The following is a 22,857-nucleotide window of genomic DNA, read 5'->3' on the forward strand; positions in this document are numbered from 1 at the left end:
GCACTTCAAAGACAAGAGTTAAAATAATTTAGGGGGTTAACTTCCAATTGGTCAGAAAAATGAGATGAAAGAGAATACTAGAGCATTTTGGCCGATCAATGTTTGGATTTTACTTGGAATAGGTATCACAGTCAAACCTAAACCATAAATGACAGAAACTCATTGGATTTACTACTAACATAGAGCATAGTCCCTGGAAAGATAATCTGCTAAAAATCATGCCCTACTTTTTATTTGACCAGAATGATGATGATGATGGTGGTGGAGATGATGATGATGATGATGACTGATGATGATGAGGATGATGATGATGATGATGATAACATCTAGCTGGCTCCGAGCCCCTGGCCATTCATCAACTTGACCATGTAACTACAGTGCCACCTCATTCACCTCTACTGCTCCTTCTGCTACTGGAACTCCCACCTTGGGGCTGGGTTGTCCTTATTGGTGAGAGCCTGCCCACTATATATAGCCATCTCCAGACCTCCAGCCATCTTCCTGTCACAATTCCACATACATCCCTCCCACTCTTTTCACCCCTTGCTCTGAAGGTAGTAATCATCATTTCTGGAAAGTATGTGTTGATTTGCCTTATGTCTCCACTCACCATCCTGTGACTTCCCAGATCAAGCACCTTCTCAAGACACTCTTCTTCCATATATGTTGTCTTTCTCAATTAACATAGAAGTTCTTTCTAGGTAGGGACTTCCTTTCTCTCTTTTGTATTTTTATCCCCATCCTATAGTATAGTACCTGGCATACCATAAGGACTTAATAAATGCATTTTCATTCATTCATTAGACCATTCCCTCAGAAACAAGGATGATAATAACTTACATTTATATAACACTTTGAAGTTTGCAAAACTCTTTCCATACACAGAGTATTAGCCTAAAACTGCACTAAAACTTTTGGGGCACCCCACATTATCCAATTCATTCCTTAAAATTACCCCATTGGATAAATAGTAAGGAAACTGAGACTTGTTCATAACTTCATAGCTGATAAGTATCAGAGAGAGGATTTGAACTTAGGTCTCCCCAGAAGATAGAAGTAAGAGAAATGGATAGAATTAACGAAGAAGCAAACTTGGGCTTGATGTCAGGATAAATTTGCTAACAATTAGAGCTCCTCAAAAGGAGAAGAGATTGCCTTGGGAAGTAGAGTCCTTACTCATGGAGGTCTTCAAGCAGAGGCTGGAACAACCACTTCTCAGAAAATATTATAGTATAGTAGGCATTGCTTTATGGAATGAATGAGATGGCTGCTGGGGTGTCTTCTATCTGTGAGAGGAAGACCATTCATGATTCTGTCTGTGTGGTACAGCAGGAAGAATCTGGATTGAGAGTCTGAATTTCAATCCTGGTTCTTCTACTTACTCCTGTAGGACTAAGGGCAAGTTACTAAACCTATCTGGGCAGGACTCAGTTTACTCAACCATAAAACATGGAGGTTGAACTAGATGGCTTCTATGTTCCCTTCTAACTCTATAGCTATGTCAGGACTACCTGAGTTCAAATTTACCCTGAGATGCTGCAATGTTAATGAGATTTAAAGGTTTCCCCATTAATAGGCCTCAGGTGGAGCACATTAAGAGAAATTTGCTTAGAGGAGGTTTGCTTGTAGGAAGGCTTTCACACCATTTGTTAATTTCTAATTAGGCACTGAGTCACGAGGATTGTGATGCCTTCAATCTCTGAGCAGTATATATACTCTGAAGTGAGGTTTTGATTTAGGGGCTCGTTTACAAGAAGGATCTTGTCATTCCCCGGTGGAGACTCTGAGTAGTCATATGTTCAGACCCCCTGACTGTTCAGATGTAAAGGCTCTCTTGATCCAGTGGTATATGTAAAGTATATAGCAATGTTGCTTTGATTCAGGCAGTCAGAGCCCTGTCTGTTGGTCTTTATGCTAATTTCTATGTTTGTATTTTCTCTGATGTTCAGGGTGTTGACTTTTCTCCTGAACTAGTGAATGTAATTTAAAAAGACTGTTGACCCCTTAAATAGCTATCTTTCCTAATAAAGCAGATCTAAGAACCTGTGTTAGCAGCCATCCTGGGTAAGACAGTGTGGTTGCCTTTATCTATGGCATAATCAGCAAGATCTACATAAACAAAAAGGAAAGAATAGGGACTGGGATAATTGTACATTGTTTCCCAGTTGTGGTGGCTATGGTTCTGTGGAACCCCAGAAGCAGCAGCAGCCTGAGGAGAAACAGGTGAGTCGCAGTGACGGAAGTGGTTTCCTGAGTGCCTAAAGCAGTTTCCTTGGGAGATAACCTCTCCTTCCCCCTCCATACCCCACTAGCACTCCTGAGAAGAGAGGTCAGAGCAGCAGCTATGGGAGGAAAACAAGCCTGTGGGAGGTGGGGATGGCCAGAGTCAGGTCTCCAGTGGATTAGCCCAGCTCTGGACTGTGCTGGAGGGGTGAATGACCCTGAGAGTGTATTGTATTCAGAGCCCAGGCAGGAGCAGATAGAACTTGGTATGGAGCCATAAAGCAGAAGGGGAGAACTGCCTGCGTGCCAGCACTGCCTGCACTGGAACTCAGGCAAAAGCCAGGAGCCAGCTCCTGTGAGAAGAGGAAGAATCTGGGAGCTGGGAATTCAGCCTTTGGGCAAGATACAAACTTTGTAGCAAAGTGTTGAGTGTTCTTTCCTGTTGCATTCCCCTGGAATGGTTTGGGACCCAGGAGGAAGGTAGAGTTGTCTATGGTATGTGGAGGAAAGTGCCATGGACCCCAGGGACCCTACCCTGTTGGCTTTGTTGGTCAGCCACCCCTCAGGACTTAGAAGCATGAGTTGAGGCAGTGTTAATAAAGGGACTTGGCTTATTAGAACATCCCTGCACCTAAGAGTGCCAGAAGGAAGCCTGAAACGGCAGTGTGGGAAGAAGGACATACCCCCAAAAGGACTTTATTTGGACATTTTGTTTTGAATTGACTGTGACCTGGGGAGTATGTTGAGTTCTCTGTTATATACTTTTGTGTTTGCTTAAAGCCATATGGCTACCCTCATAATAAGTTAGGTTATGTATCTTACAAATATGCTGCGATTATTCCTTGTGTATTGATCTGATATATATTTAAGAGATGTTAATATCTCTGTTTGTTCCAGGATCCATGGCCATAACAATCCCTTGTTCACCTGTGCAGATTGTAAGGGCTAAGTGTTAGATGGTAAAGGCCAGGACCCTGGAGGGATGGGATGTAAAAGCAAGCAAAGTGGGATTTTTGTTGTTTTCCTTTTGGAGTTCTGTTTCCCAGGCTCATTGAAAACTTCTGAAGGACTGATGTCCTTTGAACCCTGATAGTTCACAACTGTGCTGAATCATGTAGGTCTGCTGACTATGAGTTAATCAGGAGCTGAGTTTTTGTTAAATATACTGTGAGGCTGGTATTTTACTTTGAGGGCTCACTTATGAGAAGGACCTTGTGATTCTCTGGTGGAGACTCTGAGTAGCCCTATGTTCAGAGCTCCCTGATTGCTCAGAGGTAAAGGATCTCTTGAGCCAGGGATGTATGTACAATGTATAGTAATATTGCTTTGATTCAGGCAGTAGAGCTGTCTGTTGGTTTTTATTTCTCTGCTTACATTTTGTGTTTTCTCTGTTTGTATTTTCTCTGAAGTTCAGGGTACTAACTTTTCCCTTGAATTAGTGAATGTAATTTAAAAAAGATTGTTGACCTCATAAACAGCTATCTTTCCTAGTAAAGCAGATCTAAGAACTTGTGCTAGCAGCTATCCTGTTATGCCAGTGTGGATGCTGTTCAAGATGCTTATTCGGTGACTCTGGGCAAGTCACTTTAATCTCTCTTTTCCTCAGCTTCCTCAGCTATAAAATGGAGGTTATAATAGCAGTTACCTCATAGGGATATTTTGAGGATCTGATGAGATTCACACAATGAAATGGCAAACAGTAAGTGCTTAATAAATACTTGTTCTTTCCCCCTAATGATTCCAGACCCAACTCCAGTACTCTAGCTTCTATACCTTACTTCCTCTTTCTGGGCTCACTGGACCTTCAGAGTGATAGGAAGCACCTCATAACCCTCCATTTAAGGTGTACTGGAAGCCAGTGGGGGACAGAAACTGACTGTTTATTATGAGGCTTTAGCATTACTGGGCCTTCCTATGTAGCTTAGCTTTCCAATAGGAGGTTGATGCTGCTTAAACTAGCTTTCTAAACCCATCCCTAGGGGTGAGCTCTCTGCCTGGGGCTGTGGCTTTGGGAGGGTTGGTGCTATGAAAACCTAGCTCCAGCAATACTTGTAACTGATAAAAGGGCTGCTCTCCCTGGTGCTGAGATAGCTAACTGCCTGCCCAGGTCTGCTGCTGCTCAGAACTTTGAGATCTATAAATGTTCCCTTATGTAACAAAGCATTCTAGGCCAAGCTTTCATATACACATGGTGCACGGATGGACACACACGCCACACATGTGCAAGCACACATATGTCAAATGGATATATTTAGCTTTGTAGCCTGGAGTTCCAGGAGCCCAAAGCAAATTAATCCTTGATGTAGAAGGAGAGACTAATGTAAGTAATAGATCTCCCTACTGATCCTTTCCTGGCAAAGAAATGAGGAAGTTGGAGCAGGGGTGGGAGGGAGACTGGCAAAAATTATGAAGTGAAAAGAAAGGGTGGCCTCTGACTTTTTTCCTCTTCCCTTGTGAGTCACGCATTCTTGCCTTTAGCAAGGGTCGAAAAGCTGCTGCCTAATGTCAAGTGTTTAAAAGGAGATTCACTTTAGTCCCGGACAGCTATTCAGAGCAAGATTAGTAATTAACAGTTCCTAGGGACCAATTTGGGAACTGATACCAGCAGTCAGATCCTAACAATAAGACAACTTCACATGAAACAGTCTCACTAGGAAAATAGAAGCATGGCCGATTAGATTTGGAAGAGACCAGGAAGGCTATCTGGGAGACCTTATTTTACAGAGAGGGAAATGGAGGTTCAGAAAAGGGGAAATGAGGGAGGTAGCTACATGGCACAGTGGATAGAGCTCCAGCCCTTGAGTCAGGAAGATTTGAATTCAAATCTGGCCTCAGACACTTACTAGCTGTGTGACTCTGGGCAAGTCACATAACCCCAATTGCCTCAAAAAACGAGAAGAGGAAATGTTTTGCCCAAGGTCATTGAATGACTTAATAGCAAAGTTGAAACTAAGACCCAGCTCCCTGGATTCCTAGTGAAGAACCATCAGTTCTACCAAGAAGACTAGAAAAACATCCCTGTGCCAGTGATGGGAGGGACAGAATGCAATTCAAATCCAGATTCAGCTGAAATTTACAAATTTACTATATACTTCATATGTGTATAACATTCTGTTAGATTACACTGGAGGTTGCAGATATCTGTAAAAGAAATACAAGATGATTCCTTGTTCTCAGGAAGTTTACAATCTTACAGAAGTGTTACGTGTGTGTGTGTTTGTGTTTTAATGATGTAATTGCCTAAAAGTCCTAACGGAGTAGAGAGATGAGAGGAATCAACAGAAGAGCTTAAACTGTTAATTTTCCATCACCCTGTTGGGGGTATTTCATGGGAAGGGAAGTGTTGGTCAAAGGTGGTAGCTGGGAGGGAAAAGCCTGGCATGAAAACTGCCAAGTTAGAAGATGGAAATGCTTGGAGCTGAAGGTCAGCCAGTCAATTACCTAGCACTAATAGAGTGCTTACTGTTTACAGGATCTATTCCAAGCACTGAGATGGATATAAAGAGCCACTAACTATGTGATCTTGAATAGTCATTTCATCCCTTTTGGCCTCAGTTTCCTCACATGTAAAATGAAAAGGTTGCACTAGATGATCCCTAAAGTCCTTTCCATATTATTCTATGAACCTTTGGGAAATTTCTAGTCTAGTTGATTTGATATGAAGGAGAAACTCTGGAAGATTTTTTTTTTTTTTAAACTAAAATTGAGTAGATTCATGGCAGAAAAAGTTAAGAAACCATGATTGAATAAGATGAACTTTTCTTCTTTCTAGCTTATCAGGTATGCTTGGTGGATACCAATCTGCCTCTTGCCTGGAGCTGGTTATAAATGAAGTCCAGCATATCCCACACATAAGGTACTGACTGCAACTTGGTGAGATTAATGTTTCCTACGTGTTCACCTCACTCTCCCCTTCCTACCTCAATTCAAAGCAGAGCAACAAAGCCCTGAAGCTCCCTCCCCCATCACCCTGACTCTCTACTCTTACCTCCCTGGTGCTAAAAATAACACTGAGAATGAGCTGACACTCCCTGTCAAAAAACTCCCTTTGAATGCTGCCTCAAGTCCCAGGAAGCTAGCAGATTCTTCCCTGTAGGGCTGAGTAAATTACAGATGCTCTCTCTGCTCTAAATTCTAGAGCCACAGAATTGCAGAATCTGAGATTGAGAAGGAACTTCAGAGGTCTTTGAGTCCAATTCCCTGTCCATTGCAGGAACTCCTTCTAAAATATCCCTTTGATCATTCAGATTCCAAAGACCTCTAAGGGCACAGAAATTCACTCATCTTCTGAAGCATTCCATAGCATTCTTAGACAGCTCTTATTGGCAGAAGGATCCTCCTTATAATTTGTAACAATCTGCCTTCTTCTGGCTTCTTCCCAGTAATTCTAGGTCACAGCATGCCTACCTATCCTATGGTACCTGTTTACAGGTTTGGTGTAGGTCACCCACAAGGGAAAGCACAAAGATACTTTCTGTAAATCTCTTCCACCCCAAATCTCAAAAGATAGGAATTATGCATGATTACAGCTGAGTCCATAAGATAAGAAATCAGCCTTCCCCATGCAAGATAAAGACACCATGAATTAACAATGGAGAATCTTAATACTTAACACACATCTCCCATCTGACTGCATTACAATTGCCTTAGTCAACGCAAGCATACTCAATTGTAACTGGGAGTCTTGGCATTGTAGCATCTCCTGTGACTTCGGTGACTCTGTCCTAACCCTCCCTTCCCACCCCCAGTTCCCAGCCCTGGACATGACAAACACTGATTCTTTCCAGCTATGTAAAGGAAAGGAAGAGGGAAGAAGGAAAATTAGGTGGACTGAAAATTTGCCAGTTCAGACATCTACATTCAGGGCCATTGACTGTGGGAACCAAAAATTGGGTCTTAAAAAAGGAGGGGAATTGGAAAAATTTAATTCTGGCCATCTTTCTCCTTTAAGAGTTTACTCAGCACAAGAACCCAAGCTGGCTAACTCCATTAAAGTCTAAATGTAAAGAAGCTGTGGTCATGAGCAGTCCAGTCTCAGAGGGTCTGTACACCAATAGGAAAAAGAAAGGGAACCAAAGAGTGACTATCAGGGATGGAGTATATAAGAAAAAACTGAAACATTAAAGGTGTCAAGAGAAAAGTCCAGCTTATAAGCAGATACAGCAACAGAGAGAATCCTAAAAACAGAAGGAAGAATGAGTAAAACATCCAAAAAGAACCAAAATACCTCAATCAAATATTATACCATGAAGGAAAGGGAAGCAACAGTATCTGGTGAAAGGCAGAATCCATGGATTCCCCAGAGACCATGGAGCAACAGCAAGAAACTCTAAAACAGTTCAAAAGAAAAATAAAATTCACAAAATAAGAATGAATTTAGGTCAGCAGTTCAATGAAAAATGTTTTTAAAAATGAGCAGAATAGGAAAATAAAGTTTGTGATGGTGAATCTTTATGATGTGATTTGGGGTGCCGGGAGCCCCAAAATGTTAAGGATACAGGTGGCATCTACCTGGAATGAATTCACCTACTCAAGTCTTCTTTCAAAGTAGTAAGGTTTATAGTTCAGGGAGGTTCCTAGTGAATCTGCAACTTACCGTAATCACTCGGTCTCTGGTGCACAATTCCTATCTTATATTCATATATGAAAAAAAACAACAAAAACAAAACAAAAAAACAGTGAAAAGATCAGAATGAAAAAAAGGAGTGGTAAATAGCCTGGGGTGGGCCAGGTGCCAGTGAAAGGGGTTAAGGGTCTAGGGTGAGTCAAGAGCCACCATGAAAGGATGGCCTAGGCAGGCTAGGCTGGGCTGGGCCAGATGATCTAGGCTGATGAAATGTGTGGGGAAATTCAAGAACTGAGCTACTTTCAAAGATATGGTCTTTTCTTTTTAGGGGTCCAGGTCCCATCATTGGCATCTTGCGCATCCCAGTCCACTTGACGGTCCTTCCACAGTAGTTCTTGACCCACCCAAGATCGCTTAACCCCTTTCACTGGCACCTGGCCCACCCCAGGCTATTTACCACTCCTTAATGTCATCCTGATCTTTTCCCTGTTTTTTTTTTTGGTAGGTGAATATCAGTCTTACCCCCAGTAAGTTACAGATTCACTAGGAATCTCCCTGAACTATTGGTGTTACAATAAACCTTACCACTTTGACTGAAAGAAGACTTGAGTGTGTGAATTCATTCCAGGCAGACACTGCGCTGTACCCTTACATTTCAGGAGTCCCAGTACCCTGAACCACATTATTTCCAAACAAATATAAGCTGTGAGAGAAAACAGATATGGAATTCAAAAATATTAAAATAGAGGAAAGTTTGACAAAAGCAAAATGCAACATTAAAAAACAGTCATGAATTCTATGCAAGTCAAAGTAAATGAAATTCTAGACAGAGAACACAGGCAGAACTTCAAGAAGATCAAAAAGCCTCAGTTCTACTATGCAGGAAACAAAACAACAGCAACAAACAACTATTCCAGAAAATAAAATGTTGGTTCCAAAAAAAAAAAATTTCCCAAAAACATAAAATTCATCAATTCCCCCAGAAGTTTCTTCCATTGAACTTTAAAGATTTGAAGAGGGCCCTGAACTCTGCCATATCCAACTAGCCAGCCACCAATGAGGCAGGGAAGTCTATATCACCTCAAGGACTCATGGGAGTCCTTTGGATAGTGTTAGGTGGAAAAATCTGTTCTCAGCTTGGTGCCAATGTGGAGGCAGTAGAAAAAATTACCCTCTTTGACTATTTCCCAGCCTCTTTCCACCCAGTGATCTCCCCACCCGTGGAACTCTTAAAGTATTTACTGTTTATGCAATTCACTTGATAATTAACTACACATAACCCCCCTGGGGCTATTTTGTTCTTCTTTTATCCTGTTATTTAACTATTCTTTCTTAAACTATTTTGAGTGTTTAGGCTCTTCCCCCCTCCCTTCAAGGAGCATCATGGTACAGTGGAAAAAAACATTGGACCAGATACACAAGACTGGGTTTAAATCCAGCCTTGTCACTTAATATTTGTGTGACTTGGCAAGACATTTCACTTCTCTGGGCTTCAGTTTCCTCCTCTGTAAAATGAGAGGGTTAAGGCTAAGTGATCTCTAAGGTTCTTGCTAACACTAACTGATGATCCTAGAAACTACGACCCTGATTATTAACTCCCTGAGGGCTCAGACAACATTTTATATTTCTTCGTCTACCCTTACAATCTTTTACATTTTTTTTGGTGGTGGTTCAGACCTGGGATTTCATCAGCATATGAAGAGGCCTGCTGAGAAAATTCCCTAAATCAATGTAGATATAGAATTTCCTCGGGTCACTAAGGCAGCCAGCTAGGTGGTACAATGAGTCAGGAAGCCCTAAGTTCAAATTCATTCTCATACGCTTGCTAGCTGTGTGACCCTGGGCAAGTCACTTAACCCTGTTTGCCACAGTTTCCTCATCTGTTAAATGTGCTGAAGAAAACAACGTCAAACCACTCCAGTATCTTTGCCAAGAAAACCCCAAATGGCATCACACATATTGAACATGACTGAAAAAATGACTGAACAGCAACAAAAAGGTGGGTAGTAAGTCATGAAGTGACTTGCCCAGGGTCCCAAAGAATGTATTAGAGATCAAATTTGAACACAGGTCATTCTGACTTCCAGGACTGACTCTCTCTCCACTATGCTATGTCTATAGAAGCATTTAAATAGCCTTTTTGCTGGAACAGTAAACATTTTCTTGGAGTTTAGGACTAGAAAACTAACAAGAAAAGGAGCATGAATCTCAAAAGTCAGCTTGACTTAAATGACAGGACAACCACCTTTTTCTTGTCCATCTCCCTAAACGATTCCAGTTTAAATGATCAGACTCTGAACACTTTGCAACAGCATTCACCCTTCCTCTGGGTGAAGAACCATTAGGGTAGATTTTATGGAGTAGATACATTATTTATAAATGTCCAGGACAGAAGAAGAAAAGGAAAAGACCAGACTTCGGGATGGGCCAGAATGGCTTTCTCTAATAGTAGGATTTCAGTGCATTAAAACCTATACACACATGTATCCCAAATGTGTAACAAAGAAAAGGGATGCATGGTGAATGGAGAGCCAAGGGCTCAGACTAAGTGAGTTCTGGCCCAGGGCACTGAGGGGAAGTAGACTTATATTTTTGATGCTTTCAGTAGAGGCAGCAAAGAAAAAAATATACTAGCTGGGATCTAGAGGGAGCAGGGGGATCTAGAGAGCATTCAGGGACCTTCTGCCCTCTTCAACCCTTCTGGCACAATAAAAAAAACTCCTTTCTAACTGAGAGAAACCTTTTGTCTTCTTTCATTCTCTCGGTCTATTGCTGCCTGCCACCTCAAGTCAGATTCTATCAATCTTCCCTGAGTACATCTCCTTTCTGCCGTGACTTCTGCTACTTACAGGAAAAAAATTCCTTCACTTCTGCCTCTTTCTCTCTGGTTTCTGTCCCTGGTGATTCTTATAAAGTCCTTTTAGCTATCTAAGCAGCAGAATAGTAACCACAGATAGAGCAATGGGTTTCTGAAAGGCATGAGGTCGGTGATTAGCTTGAATTCTCATGGTTAAAAACCCCACACGTGGCCTGAATTTCAGAGATAAATCTTACCTTTGAGGTCCCTGGATGCTAATCAGCCCCATGTCCTCTGAACAGTCAATGAGTTGGCAATTGAACTTCTTATCCTGAAGCACATTGGTGATGTGGGACCAGTTATACTGGGCTGCTGCTCCCCCCACAGCCAGGTAATAACCATCCCCTGGGAGAGAGAATAGCTTGAGCTTAGTAAGAGAGACAGCAATGGTAAAAGCAGATATAACAGGAAAGCCATCCTTGGAGTCCCCAATGACTCTTCCCATTCCTTGATGCTCTGCTGTCCCCAGCCAGTCTTCCACATCTAATCAGCTGCCAAATCCTATCAACTCTGCCTACCAAAGTACTCTGATATCATTCATCTTCTCTTTATTACGCCAGCACCATTCTAGTCAAGTCTTCCACCTATTGTAATAGACTAATTAGCCTTTTCTCTGTCTTTTCCCCAATCCATCCTTCATCCAAGTACTAAAATAATATTCCTACGGCATCATTTTGACCATGCCACTTTTCTGCTCCAAAACCTTTAATGGCTCCCTAGTACCTCTAGAATTAAATATAGCATCCTCAGTCCAATATTTAAGGCCTTCCACAATCTGACTCCAATTTGCCTTTCTAGCCTTATTTCACCCTTCACACTTCCCAAAATCCAGCCAAATTTCAGGTTCAACATGCCATCCATCCTGCCATCAAAATATATTCACGAAGACCTAAAATGTTCTCCTTCCTCTCCTATGCCTCTCTGAATCCTTAACTTCAAGAGTTGGTTCAACTCACCCTAGCATTCTCTTCTTCCTCAAATTATCCTACTTTGATTGATCTGCAAGTATATTGAAACCCCCTAAATTATAGCTCCTCGAGGGCAAGGATTAGTTCATTATTGTGTTTATGTCTCTAAATCAGAGGCAACATTGTACAATGCATAGAAAGCTGGCCTTAGAGACAGAAAGACCCAAGTTCCAGTCCTACTTCTGACTAGTTGTGTGACTCTGTGTGACCTTGGTGCTCTAGTCCAGTGGTGTCAGACTCAAATAGAAATAGATCCCTGCCAGTGATATTTTGACCTAGAAAACCACAAATTAACAGTATCTATGTTGCACTGAATTTTTATTTATTTTGTAATTATCAATTGTATTAGTTATTGCTATTGTGCTAATTATTATTTGTATTTCTTCCAATTATATTTTAATCTGGTTCCTGTGCTTGCAACCCACTGGAGTTCCTCTGTCTCAACCACCCAAGACTGACCTACGTTGCAGAAAAGATGCCAATCTGCATTGTTAAAGGGGTTTCCTGTACTGAACGAATCACCAAAATTGATGAAATAACACTTCCAGTTCCAAATCACTCAATGAATTCATAGTTCCAGTTCCTCCCCCTATCTCCAGATGACCTCCAAAGTCCCTTCTAGTTCTAAGTGTCTATGATTCTGTCATGGGGCCTCTAGGAGTACAATGCATGAAATCTTAGAACAGAATTAGAAGGGATTTGATGGATGAATCTAGTCCAACTCCCTCATTTTACATGGCACCTGACAGTCAGTTAGGGGTAGAGCTGTGGCTAGGTCCCAGATTAATAGATCCAATGGACTTTTCACCATATCTCACTTCCCTACCTAAAAAAGTGAAGACTGCCAATATCCTTTATCCCTATCTCATGGTAGGGAAGAGTTGAAGCAAAAATTCACTTTAAATTTCCTGTCCTTTGCTAGAATCTGCCACCAGCTTCGCTATTTATTTAGATGTGGGCATCTATTAGCAGAGGTCAGTCAGCTTTACCTTCTGCACTGAATGTGCTTGTCCAGGATAGATGGTGACAGCTCCCTGGAGACTAAGGAAATAAGGCGATAGCCTCGGGCTTAGACTATGTTTTCTTCAGTGAAGAAATAGCTTCATAAAAACCAGTGCCCTCTCCTTCCCTGTACCCAGCGTAAACAATCCTCTCTGCCTTCTCAGGGAAGCGTAACAAAGATCTGGAAATGAATGGCACCTCTGGGCACACAATCAGATCAGACCTTGCCCACATTTGTAATTAGTCTTGTGGTTTGAAAATATTTCCCAAGGATATAGGGTTGGGGGGGGAGGGCACGAATTTGCTAACTTGTCCTTTTACCCACAGGCCATTATAGCACCACAGAATGTCTGAGTTAGAAGGAATCTTGGACCATAAAATATGAGAGTTGGAGAGCACAGAAGAACATAGATAAAGTAGAGAAAGAAAGGGAATAGGCACTTATTATGTATCCACTCTGTTAGCAGCAATGCACTAATGTTTTACAAATGTCTTATTTGATCCTCACAGAATCCTTGGGAGGTAGGTGTTATTAGTTCCATTTTACAGGTAAGAAAACTGAGGCAGAGAGAGACTGAAATGACTTGCCCAGAGTCATACAGCTGGTAAGTAAGTGTCTGAGGCCAGATTTTAAACCCACGTCTTCTTGACTCTAGATCAAGCACTCTATTTACTGTGCCTCTGAGTTGCCTAAACAGAACACAGAATATCAGAATTGGAAAGTTCTAAATGTTCTAAAACCCCATCTTGAACTTAGAACACATCCAAGTTCAAGATGGGGTTTTAGAACATTTAGAACTTTAGGGCTTTAGAACATGGAATGCTGGGCTACGGAGATCTCATAGCTGCAAGGTACTTTTCATTAGTCATCTCATCCAACCTGCAGCATCCTGACAAGTGGCTATCCTCCATCCTTGACCTGAACATTGCCAGGAATTTTCAGGGTCCATCTGAATATTAGTGCTAATGCCTACTCACTTCCTTTGGCCCTTTCCAGCCCCTTAGTCCTGCTCAGCTGACACAAAGATCAGGAAGATCATATCATCAAAGGAATCATGATTCCTGGGGTCTAGTCTGAGATTGATTTCTTGACATTCTAGATAATCTTATTCCTTTCAATGTTTTTCATTTTCTTTCCTGCTCTGGCTTCCTCTATAAAGAGAAAAAATAGAAATTGTATTTAGCTTTGGGAAGCAGAATGGTATACAGACAGAATGGAAGACTGAGAGTCAGGAAGACTTGGGTTTGGATCCTACTTCTCATGCTTACTAGCTATGTGGCCTTGAGCAAGTCATTTAACCTTCTTGGTCTCAGTTTCCTTATCTGTAAGATGGGGATGATAATATCTGTAGGACCTGCCTCACAAGGTCGTTAAGGGTCAAATCAGCTAACATAAAGCAAAATGCTTTGCAAACCTTGAAATGCTATAGTATGTCAATGTTAACTATTAGTATTTCTCAAAAGGAGAAATATTCAGCTTTGCATAGGAATATTTATCTGGTTAAAGTAGCTCTCAGGGCACCTTGGTTCTATTGCTTCGTCAGTCACCATGAAGGCCCAGGGAAAGCATGGAGGTTGGGGGTGGGGAGAGAGGGCTGCTGATTAATCCTGCCTTAACGCTCCTTCCCCCGACTTCTTCACAGCTCCTAAACTGCATTTGAACAATATGTCATCATGATAATAGGTGCAACCACCTACTGTAATTGAAAAATAGATGTGCTTTTACTATACTATATTCTATCACTGAGCCAAGAAAATGTCCCCAAGAGCCTCTCACTCGCCCCTATACTGTCTTTTTAATTAGCTCAGAGGGCGGCTTCTGAACTGGAGAAGAAAAAAGACCTGGGAGCAAGGGAATGGATGCTGAGCACATTAGCAAAGAGGGACCTGCAGCCTTATCTGGAACCTTCAGAAGCCTCATCCACTCTCTTCTCTACCATACTTACACAAAAAACCTCAAAGCCAACAGCAAAGAAAATAGGACGTTTTCTTCACTCCTATGGCTACTTGGCCTAGGGGCCCTCTCAACTTTGCTAATAGAATCAGGGTCAAATTAATAGGGTGTGAATATGAATGACAGCATGATAACCTATGTGAACATGCTTCAGGGATCGTAAAAGGCTAGACAAATTTAAGGTGCCATTCCTAACATGACTATTAGCTTCTTCCACTAAAGCTCTATTCTTATGTCTAGTGATAGTGTGGAAGAGATCCTGGGGTCTCACAAGGCCAGCCTGATAGGTCCAGCCACTGGAAAGCTCCCAGGTAGAGGGTGGGACCCAGAATGCATGTTTGTCGTCATTCCAGGACTATTCTATTTAGTTAGTTGACCACCAGGTGATAATTTCTTTCTCTCTTTTTTGGAAACAAAAATTCACAAAACCATTCATTAGGATATAATATTAATAGCCTGCGTTTATTTATATAATACCTGAAGGTTCACGAAGGAAATCCTGGGAGTGAAGTACAGTTATTATTTCTTTTTGACAGATGAAAAAAATTGACTAAGTTGAAAGACTTACCTAGGCTTACTCAGCTTTAATAAGTATCAGAGACTGAATCCAAACATGAGTCTTCTTGACTACAAGTCCCCCATTCTATTAGCCACATACTACATGACTGCTTCAAGACATAACAGAGTTCCAATGAATGTGAGTGGAAGGGATATCTGCCCTAATGAAGTCACAGCTCTTTTCAACCTAAAATAATATTGTGATCATATGTTGGAATGGTCCTTTATCCCTTTCAAGATGTTTTTATTTTTTAATGTAGATGATTTCATTTTATATCACCTACTCTCCTCTTGCTATTTAAATGTTGGTCATCCTTCAAAATCCAGATCAAGAAGTACTTCATCCATGAACCACCTGACCTTGATGATGCCTTTCCCTTCCTAGAATTTCTGAAGGATATACCATTTATAAGTGGTTAATCACATGATACCTGACATGATTACTTGTCTTCTCCTCTGTGAGTGCACATGTGCTTGCATGCACATTTGCATCTGGTTGCCCCCATTCAGACTTTAAGCTCCCTGGGGATAGGCATAATGTCTTATTATTCACCCCATGGTATCTAGCACATGACCTTGCACAAAGCAAGTACTCAGTAAATGTTTCGACTGATGGATATGATGAAATCTCTAAAAACTGTGTGAGGAAGGAAAAGAATTTTCACTAAGTTCTAGACCTAGAGACCCAGCTTCAATCCTTAAAGAAGATAGTTTTAGGAAAAACCAAAAGCCATCCTTGCTTTACAAAGGAGAGCTTAAGCATACAGAAGTCAGCATGCCCAAGAGGGGACATAGGCTGAAAAATATGACCAGTTTCACAAAAGGCTTCAGAAAATCCCTACAAGAGATATAGCTCCACAGTGGGTTATTATGGGATTTCTGGGATAATTGGAATTCATAAGTCATTTAAATTAGATTTAGATCTGGAAGGCATCTCAGATGAGATCTAGACCAACACTCATTCATTTTAGAGAAGAGGAAACTGAAAACCAGAGAAGTTAAGTGGCCCAAGGTCACACAAGGAGTAAGGGAAGAGCAGGGATTCGAACCCAGGTCTCTGACTCCAAAGCTCATTTCTATGACAATATGCTGCATCCTTAACCTTTGAGGTTGACATCTGGAATGAAAACTCTGGCCACTACCAAATCATACCAAAAATTTTCCCTATCAAGGACAACATTCTCACCTGGGGTGAGAATTGGTGGTGAGGTGAGGTGGGGTGGGGTGGTGGTGGTGGTTAGGGTCTTTGGAACTTGCACAAGAAAATCCTCTTTCTATACTAAACCAAGCATGGAAAAAGCTTGGGAAGCTTTAGGAGACGGACATTCTAATACTAATTAGAAGAATTCATGTGGATTCCATTACTAGGCTCAGATCCCAAAGAAGCCAGTCATAAAGCCTCCAAATACATCAAAATATTTATATAGCACTTTTTTTGGTCATAGTCAAGTATTGGAAACAAAGTAGATGCCATTGATTGGGCAGTTGGTAAACAAATTAGCATACAACTGAGACAACTAGTTGGCACAATAGATACAACACTGAGACTGGAATTAAGAAGATTGGAGTTCTAATCTGGACCTAGACACTTGTCAGCTGTGTGACTGTGGAAAAGCCATTTAATCTTTGTCTGCCTCAGATTCCTTAACTGTAAAATGAAGATAGTAACAGCACCCAATTCACAGGATTGTTGTAAAAATCAAATGGGACAACATTTGTAAAGTGTTTAGCATAATGCCTCACCCATAGTAGGTGCTTAATAAAAGTATTTGTTCTTCTTCCCTTCCACTGAATGTAATGGAATATTACTATGCTGTGTGTAAGAAATGACAAATGTGACTAGAAAGAAGCATTGAGAGATCTACATGAACTAATGCAGAGCAAAGTAGGCAGAGCCAACAATGCAGTACATATGATAATTACAGCATTGTTCATGGAAAGAATAACCACTAAAAAAACAAAAGTGAATACTGCAAAACTATAAAGAATAAGCATAGCATGAAAGAAGAGATATGGGAAGACTTTCCCACTCCATCCCTTGGCAGAGGAGGGAGGGAGGTCCACAAGTGTTATCTGATACGTATGTTTTTAGACTTTTAAAATATATTGATGAGTTTTGCTTTTTTTCTCCTTTTTCTCCTTTGTGTTTAAAAATATTATTTGTTATATGTGAGAGATCTTATACTGGAGAAGATTTGGTGATGTAAAAACCCAAAATTTCATATTAAATAAATAAAATTTCATATTAAAAAGAGAACTCATGTCTACATAGTATTTTTAGTTGAAAAACATTTTCTTCCTAACAGCCCCATAATGTAGGCAGTTTAAGTATTGTCATCTCTCCTCTTGCAGAGGAAGAAACTGTGGCTCAAAAGGGCCAAATGACTTGCCCAAGGTCACGTAGCAAGTGAGTGGAAGAACTGGAACTTAGAACCAGGTCTCTGGATTCTCAGTGTCTTTTTCACTACTACCATTTAGTAAGTTCCCATTGCCTGGATATCATGGAGACAGAAGACTATCAACTGATTTCAAATAATGATTTAGCATCTTAAAAATCTCACACGCAGAAGGAACCTCAAAAGTCATCTAGCCCAACTGGCTGGCCTAACCTGTATAGGAAAGGAAACATTTTTAACAAGTGGCCTCTCTCTGAAAACTTCCAGTGACCAAGAACTTACCAAGGTTTCTCATCATGCTTTGGAGCAGCTCCAATTGGGGGAAATTACTCCTTATATTGGGCTAAAACCTGACTCCCTGCAACATCTACCCACTGATCCTAATTCTGTTCCTTGTGGCCAATCAACATAATCTGTTTTCCAACAAAAAGCACTTATTAAGCACCTCGTATATGCAAGGCACTCTTCCATATTAGAAGACCCTTCAAATATTTGAAGGTTGCTTTTGGGTCTCCACAAAGCCTTCTCTTCTCCAGGCTCAACATTCCCAGTATTTTAAACAAATTCTGGAATGGCATACTTTCTGGTCCTCTCCACACTCTGGAGCCCTTCTATGGATGTGACCCAATTCAACAGTGTCCTTCCTAAAATACTATGTCCAAGACTATATGCAATACTGCAGATGCAATCTGACCAGTGCAGAGGATGGTGGAACCATCTCTTCCTTCAATCTGGAGGTCTTTCCCAGGGACTCCCTAGGGAAAAAATGGCATGCTATGAATGCTGGAGCAATGCTCCTTTATAGATTGAGCCCAGATCTTGGAGTGAGGAACACTGAGCTCCTTAGGTACTATCTAAAAACTTGGCATCATCCCTATAATCACTGAAAGCTCTATTCCACTGGGAGAAGAAGGCCTCATGATGAGAATGAAACAGCAGTACACTGCTAACCACCTACAAGCTCATGCTAGCAGGGTCAAAAAGCAGAAATATGTGCAAACTTCCTCACCACAAAACAGTTTAATTTTATTCTTAGGTGCCAAGTTTCAGCACAAAACACTCTGAGAATCAATTAGCACATTTCCCTGTCACCTAGTCTAGTAATTGTGCCCTTTCCTCCCTGGTACCAAATAGACACTGGGGAAACCACTTTGCAGCTCTAGACCTCAGTTTCCCTATCTGTAAAATGAGAGGGATGATGGCCTGGATGACCTCTAAGTTATCTTTTAGCTGCAGCATTCCATGAGTCTATGAGCTTACTCAGCCTCACTGCTAACTCCCCATGCAGAAGGAGATGCGCCTAGGAGTTTCCCCAAACCCTAGCATGGAGACCAGCATTTTTTTTGTATTTCACTGGTAGATAAGCAACTCTTCTTGATTGCCCTTACCTCTGTCATCCTCAGACCTCTGATAATCAGTCTGTTCTGTGGCATCCAACCTTGAGAGTCAGGAGACCTAGAAATATTCTCATTGTGACTCTGCCACTGAATCAGAGTGTAACCCTGGGCAGTGACCTCCCCTGTCCCCTTGTCACCTGAGAAATGAAGACTTTGGACTAGATAACTGGTACTGTCCTTGCCTTCTCTAGGCAAGATTCTAAGATTCTTTATTGTTCCAACATTCTATGTTCTAAGGCAGAGATTCCAAACCATTTTTGTATCATGGACTCCTTTGGCAGTAATGTAAATTCTGTGAATCCCTGCCCAAAATACATACACACATATGTGTATCTATATACACATTACATGTGAACATATATATGTGTGTGTGTATTTTTAAATTCACAATTGAAGAAAATGATAAATTTCAGTTAGAAGTTTTTGAAAATAAAAATGTTTTTTTCCTCACCAAAATTCATGGATATTTTGAAATCTGTCCACAGGTCCCAGGGAAAAAATCCCTGTTCTAAAGTCTCTTCCAGCTCTGACATTCTATATTTCAAGGTCACTTTTTGCTCTGATGTATTATGTTCTAACATTCTAGCATCTAAGGTCCTTTCCAGTTTTGTTGTTTTATGCTACAAATTCACTTTTTGCTTTAACATACTATGGTCTAGCATTCTATTATCTAGAGTTTCTTCCAGCTTTAACATTCTGTTTTCCAAGGTCACTTTTTGCTCTGGGGCATTCTATGTTTCTTCCAGTAATGAAATTTTATGTTTCCAGGGTCATGTTTTGCTTTGATAATAATTTATGTTCTAGCATTCTACGTACTAGGATCTCCTCCAGTTCCGACATTTTATACTCCAAGGTAACTTTTTGCTTTGACATTATACGTTCTAATATTCCATTCTAAGGTCACTTCATGTTCTGATATCCTTTTTCCCAAGGTTCTTTCCAGCTCTAACATTCTCTGATTCTGTTCAACGTCACTTTGTAAGTGAACTTTAGTCTCTTTGAATTGCATGTGTTCTGTCTTCTTAGATGGACTGCAGACTGCTCCCAGAAAAAGACTGGGTCTTATTCCTTTTGTCCAGGATTCAGCACCAATATCTATGTGGAGGTGAGCTCTGGAGATGGGAGAGGTAGTGTGCTGAGTCTATATGATACTGCATCATGGGAGTATGACCAGGTTAATTAAAAGGGGGAAATCTACTGGCATGGAGCAGAATCAGGGTCTCGCAGATTTCAGACCTGCAGAAGATCTGGATGCCTGCACAGGAAAGTACAACTCCCCCCATCTTCTAGAGCCTGTGAGCCTTCATATGGTTATCACAGTTTAAATGAAAGTAGCACAGTTAGTGTAACTTCCTTCTTCAAATACACTGACACTAGTTAATCGTGGCCTTCCTGTCAAAAAAGGCAATAATCTTGTTCATTTAGACTGTTTTCCAGTAGAGGAGAGGGGTGAATTAACTCTGAATCATCCCCCAACCACTTTGAAAGGCTAGGCCAGGATGGGGGCTGCCATTTGTGGCCATCGAGCAGTGAATGAAGTTCATTGACCCCTGGAGCTGGGGAAGGGGTTAGTGGGAGAGGAGTAGCAGGGTAGAGTGGGGGTAAAAATGAATACAGCCCGCAGAATCATAGATTTAGAGCATAGGGAACATAAATAGGCCCAACAAAGAGTCTTAATTTGTCCAAGGTTACACAATTAGTGTGGCAGACCTGGGATGAAAGACTGTGAATTCATTAACATTGTATTCTGCCAGCTAAACCAACCAACTACAGGTTCTCAACAGGCTTCTTTTATAAAAACTAGCCCACAGTCAAGGCCTTCTGTAAGCCACAGGCACATTCATAGATATAATCACAGAGTATTCATTGCACCTGTTGGGGAGTCTGATCAAGCCCTACTTTTTACCTCACAATGAGGCCTCCAATTATGCTACACCTGGTCACCCACCCACAGGTTAAACTGTATAATTACAGAGGGAAGAATTAGGCAGTCAGCTCTGTGGGAGACTTCAGTTTCTAGACCTCATTGTCCCCAATTTAAAGACTCAGGTTCTTGAAATTAAACATTTGGGGCTGCTTTGTTGCTTCATCCAAGGATAAGCCACTGATGCAGTGTAACTCAAGTATATCTTACCTTCAAATGAAGGGGTAAGTGGAAAGGCCTCAGGGTCCAGAGCTAGGCAACTTACTGTCAGGTCACTCTCAGTGCCTCCCCGATGATTCAGCATGCAGGTGTACACTGTAGAGCCTGGGAAAAGGAGGAATAAGGGAGAGGGGATGATTGTATATGAGACTGGTCCAGAAAGAGTTGGTGATTTGGCCAAGAGTCACATGTCATGTGTGTGTTTGTCTTTCATTGCCAAAGAAGACCATGCCATCAGAGAAATAATGACATGACTTGCACTTGACTTGGTTTTGAGTGAGGAAGGGCTGTGCAGGTCACCAGACTCCCTTCTCCTCCAGAGCCATATGAATCCAGTGACCAGACATTCATCAGGATGACTGGAGATGACCCAGGATGAGGCAATTGGGGTTAAGTGAGTTGCCCAAGATCACACAGCTAGTGAGTGTCAAGTGTCTGAGGTGAGATATGAACTCAGGTCCTCCTGACTCCTGCACTGGTGCTCTATCCACTGCACCACCTAGGTGCTCCCACATGATATATGCATGAACTAGAGTTGAGGAGGACAGAGAATAAAAGGGCTAGGAGTAACAAAAAAGGCATCCCCTTGGAGAGACAGAGATCCTAAACTAGAGTCAATGGAGGTAAGGGCACATGACTCCATGTTGAGATTCCTGTAATGGGTACACAGTAAATAATTCTAATTCTTTCATCTAGTGTGGCCAATAGAAGAGCCACTTACCCAATTATCCCTCATAGGCACACTTCGTGGCCGAAAGCTGCCTTTTTCCTCTGGATTTACTGGCTACATTTCTCGCTCAAAGATCAAGCCTTAAACCCATTTCACTCTGGAGCTCATAGACTAGACAAGTCCCCACCCACCTAGCACAGAGGGAATGGAATTACTAGATAATAATTGTTTCTCTTTTACCCAGGAACTTTGAGGGTTTTGCCCTCCTGGTTTGATTTTTTTTTTTTATTAAAGAAGCCATCCCTTGAGTAACTTAAAGAAGCCTATTCATTGAATGGGTGTATCTAACTCAAAGTCAGAATGTGATAAGACCTTAGCCTGAAAGGGCCTGGGTCTCCCATTGCATCCTGGACTATCTCCAGTTGTCCTGATGAATATCAGGCCACTTGGCCCAGATGGCTCAGGAGAAGAAAGTGAGGCTGGTGACCTTGCACACCCTCCCTCACTCAGATCAGAGTCAACTGCAAGTCATGTCATCATCCTGATGTCATGGTCCTCTTCGAGAATGAAGGACAAACACAACAACAACAACCTGTATCCTTCTAAAGGAAGCTGGGTCTCTTCTCCTTTCCCAAGTATCCCCTTTTTGGAAAGAGGTCTGGATTCACTCATGATCTAGTTCCTTCTTTCATCTTCTTTAATGCTGGCATCAAGCCAGCTTCACATTGCATAGACACTACTTTTCCATCTACATTGAGCCTAGAACTAGTTCTTCTTTGTAGTACAAGAGATGTAGGGCAGACATAGTGAATAACTTTCCAATACTGAGAAAAATGCTGAATATTAGGAGGATTACCTGAGGGGCACTATGGAATATCTTATTTTGGGGGTCCTTAAACACAGGACAGATTCCTAGTTGGATGGGATGATATAGACCAGCTTAGAGATGCATCTAAAATGATAGCTAGGACTAGCATGGCCACTTGTTACTTGTGTGACCTTGGGGGGGAGGGGGCGGATACATGGCTTCTCTGCTCTTTAGTTTCCTCATCTTTTTATTTTTTTTATTTTTTTTTATTTTTTAATGTTTAACAATCACTGCCATACAATTGAGATTTTATCC

At 41.4% G+C, this 22,857-nt stretch overlaps 1 protein-coding gene and 1 long non-coding RNA gene across 12 annotated transcripts in view; one reads left to right on the forward strand and one right to left on the reverse strand.

Annotated features, from left to right (window-relative positions):
• The window catches only part of SARDH (sarcosine dehydrogenase), a 155,306-nt gene that overhangs the window by 52,970 nt on the left and 79,479 nt on the right, over positions 1-22,857 (reverse strand). For all 11 annotated transcript variants that reach the window (XM_072632878.1, XM_072632881.1, XM_072632875.1 and 8 more), the window contains 2 exons: positions 21,056-21,169; positions 10,844-10,991 (listed from right to left, as the gene is read on the reverse strand). In XM_072632878.1, the coding sequence (XP_072488979.1) occupies positions 10,844-10,991; positions 21,056-21,169 (262 nt within the window). The remainder of the gene's footprint in view (positions 1-10,843; positions 10,992-21,055; positions 21,170-22,857) is intronic.
• LOC140519639 (uncharacterized) lies at positions 1,700-8,388 on the forward strand. Its single transcript, XR_011972252.1, has 3 exons — positions 1,700-2,223; positions 5,996-6,079; positions 8,118-8,388. It is a non-coding gene; the product is annotated as an uncharacterized lncRNA (long non-coding RNA).

The sequence above is a fragment of the Notamacropus eugenii genome, chromosome 1 (assembly GCF_028372415.1).
Source record: "Notamacropus eugenii isolate mMacEug1 chromosome 1, mMacEug1.pri_v2, whole genome shotgun sequence".
Taxonomy (NCBI): Eukaryota; Metazoa; Chordata; class Mammalia; order Diprotodontia; family Macropodidae; genus Notamacropus; species Notamacropus eugenii.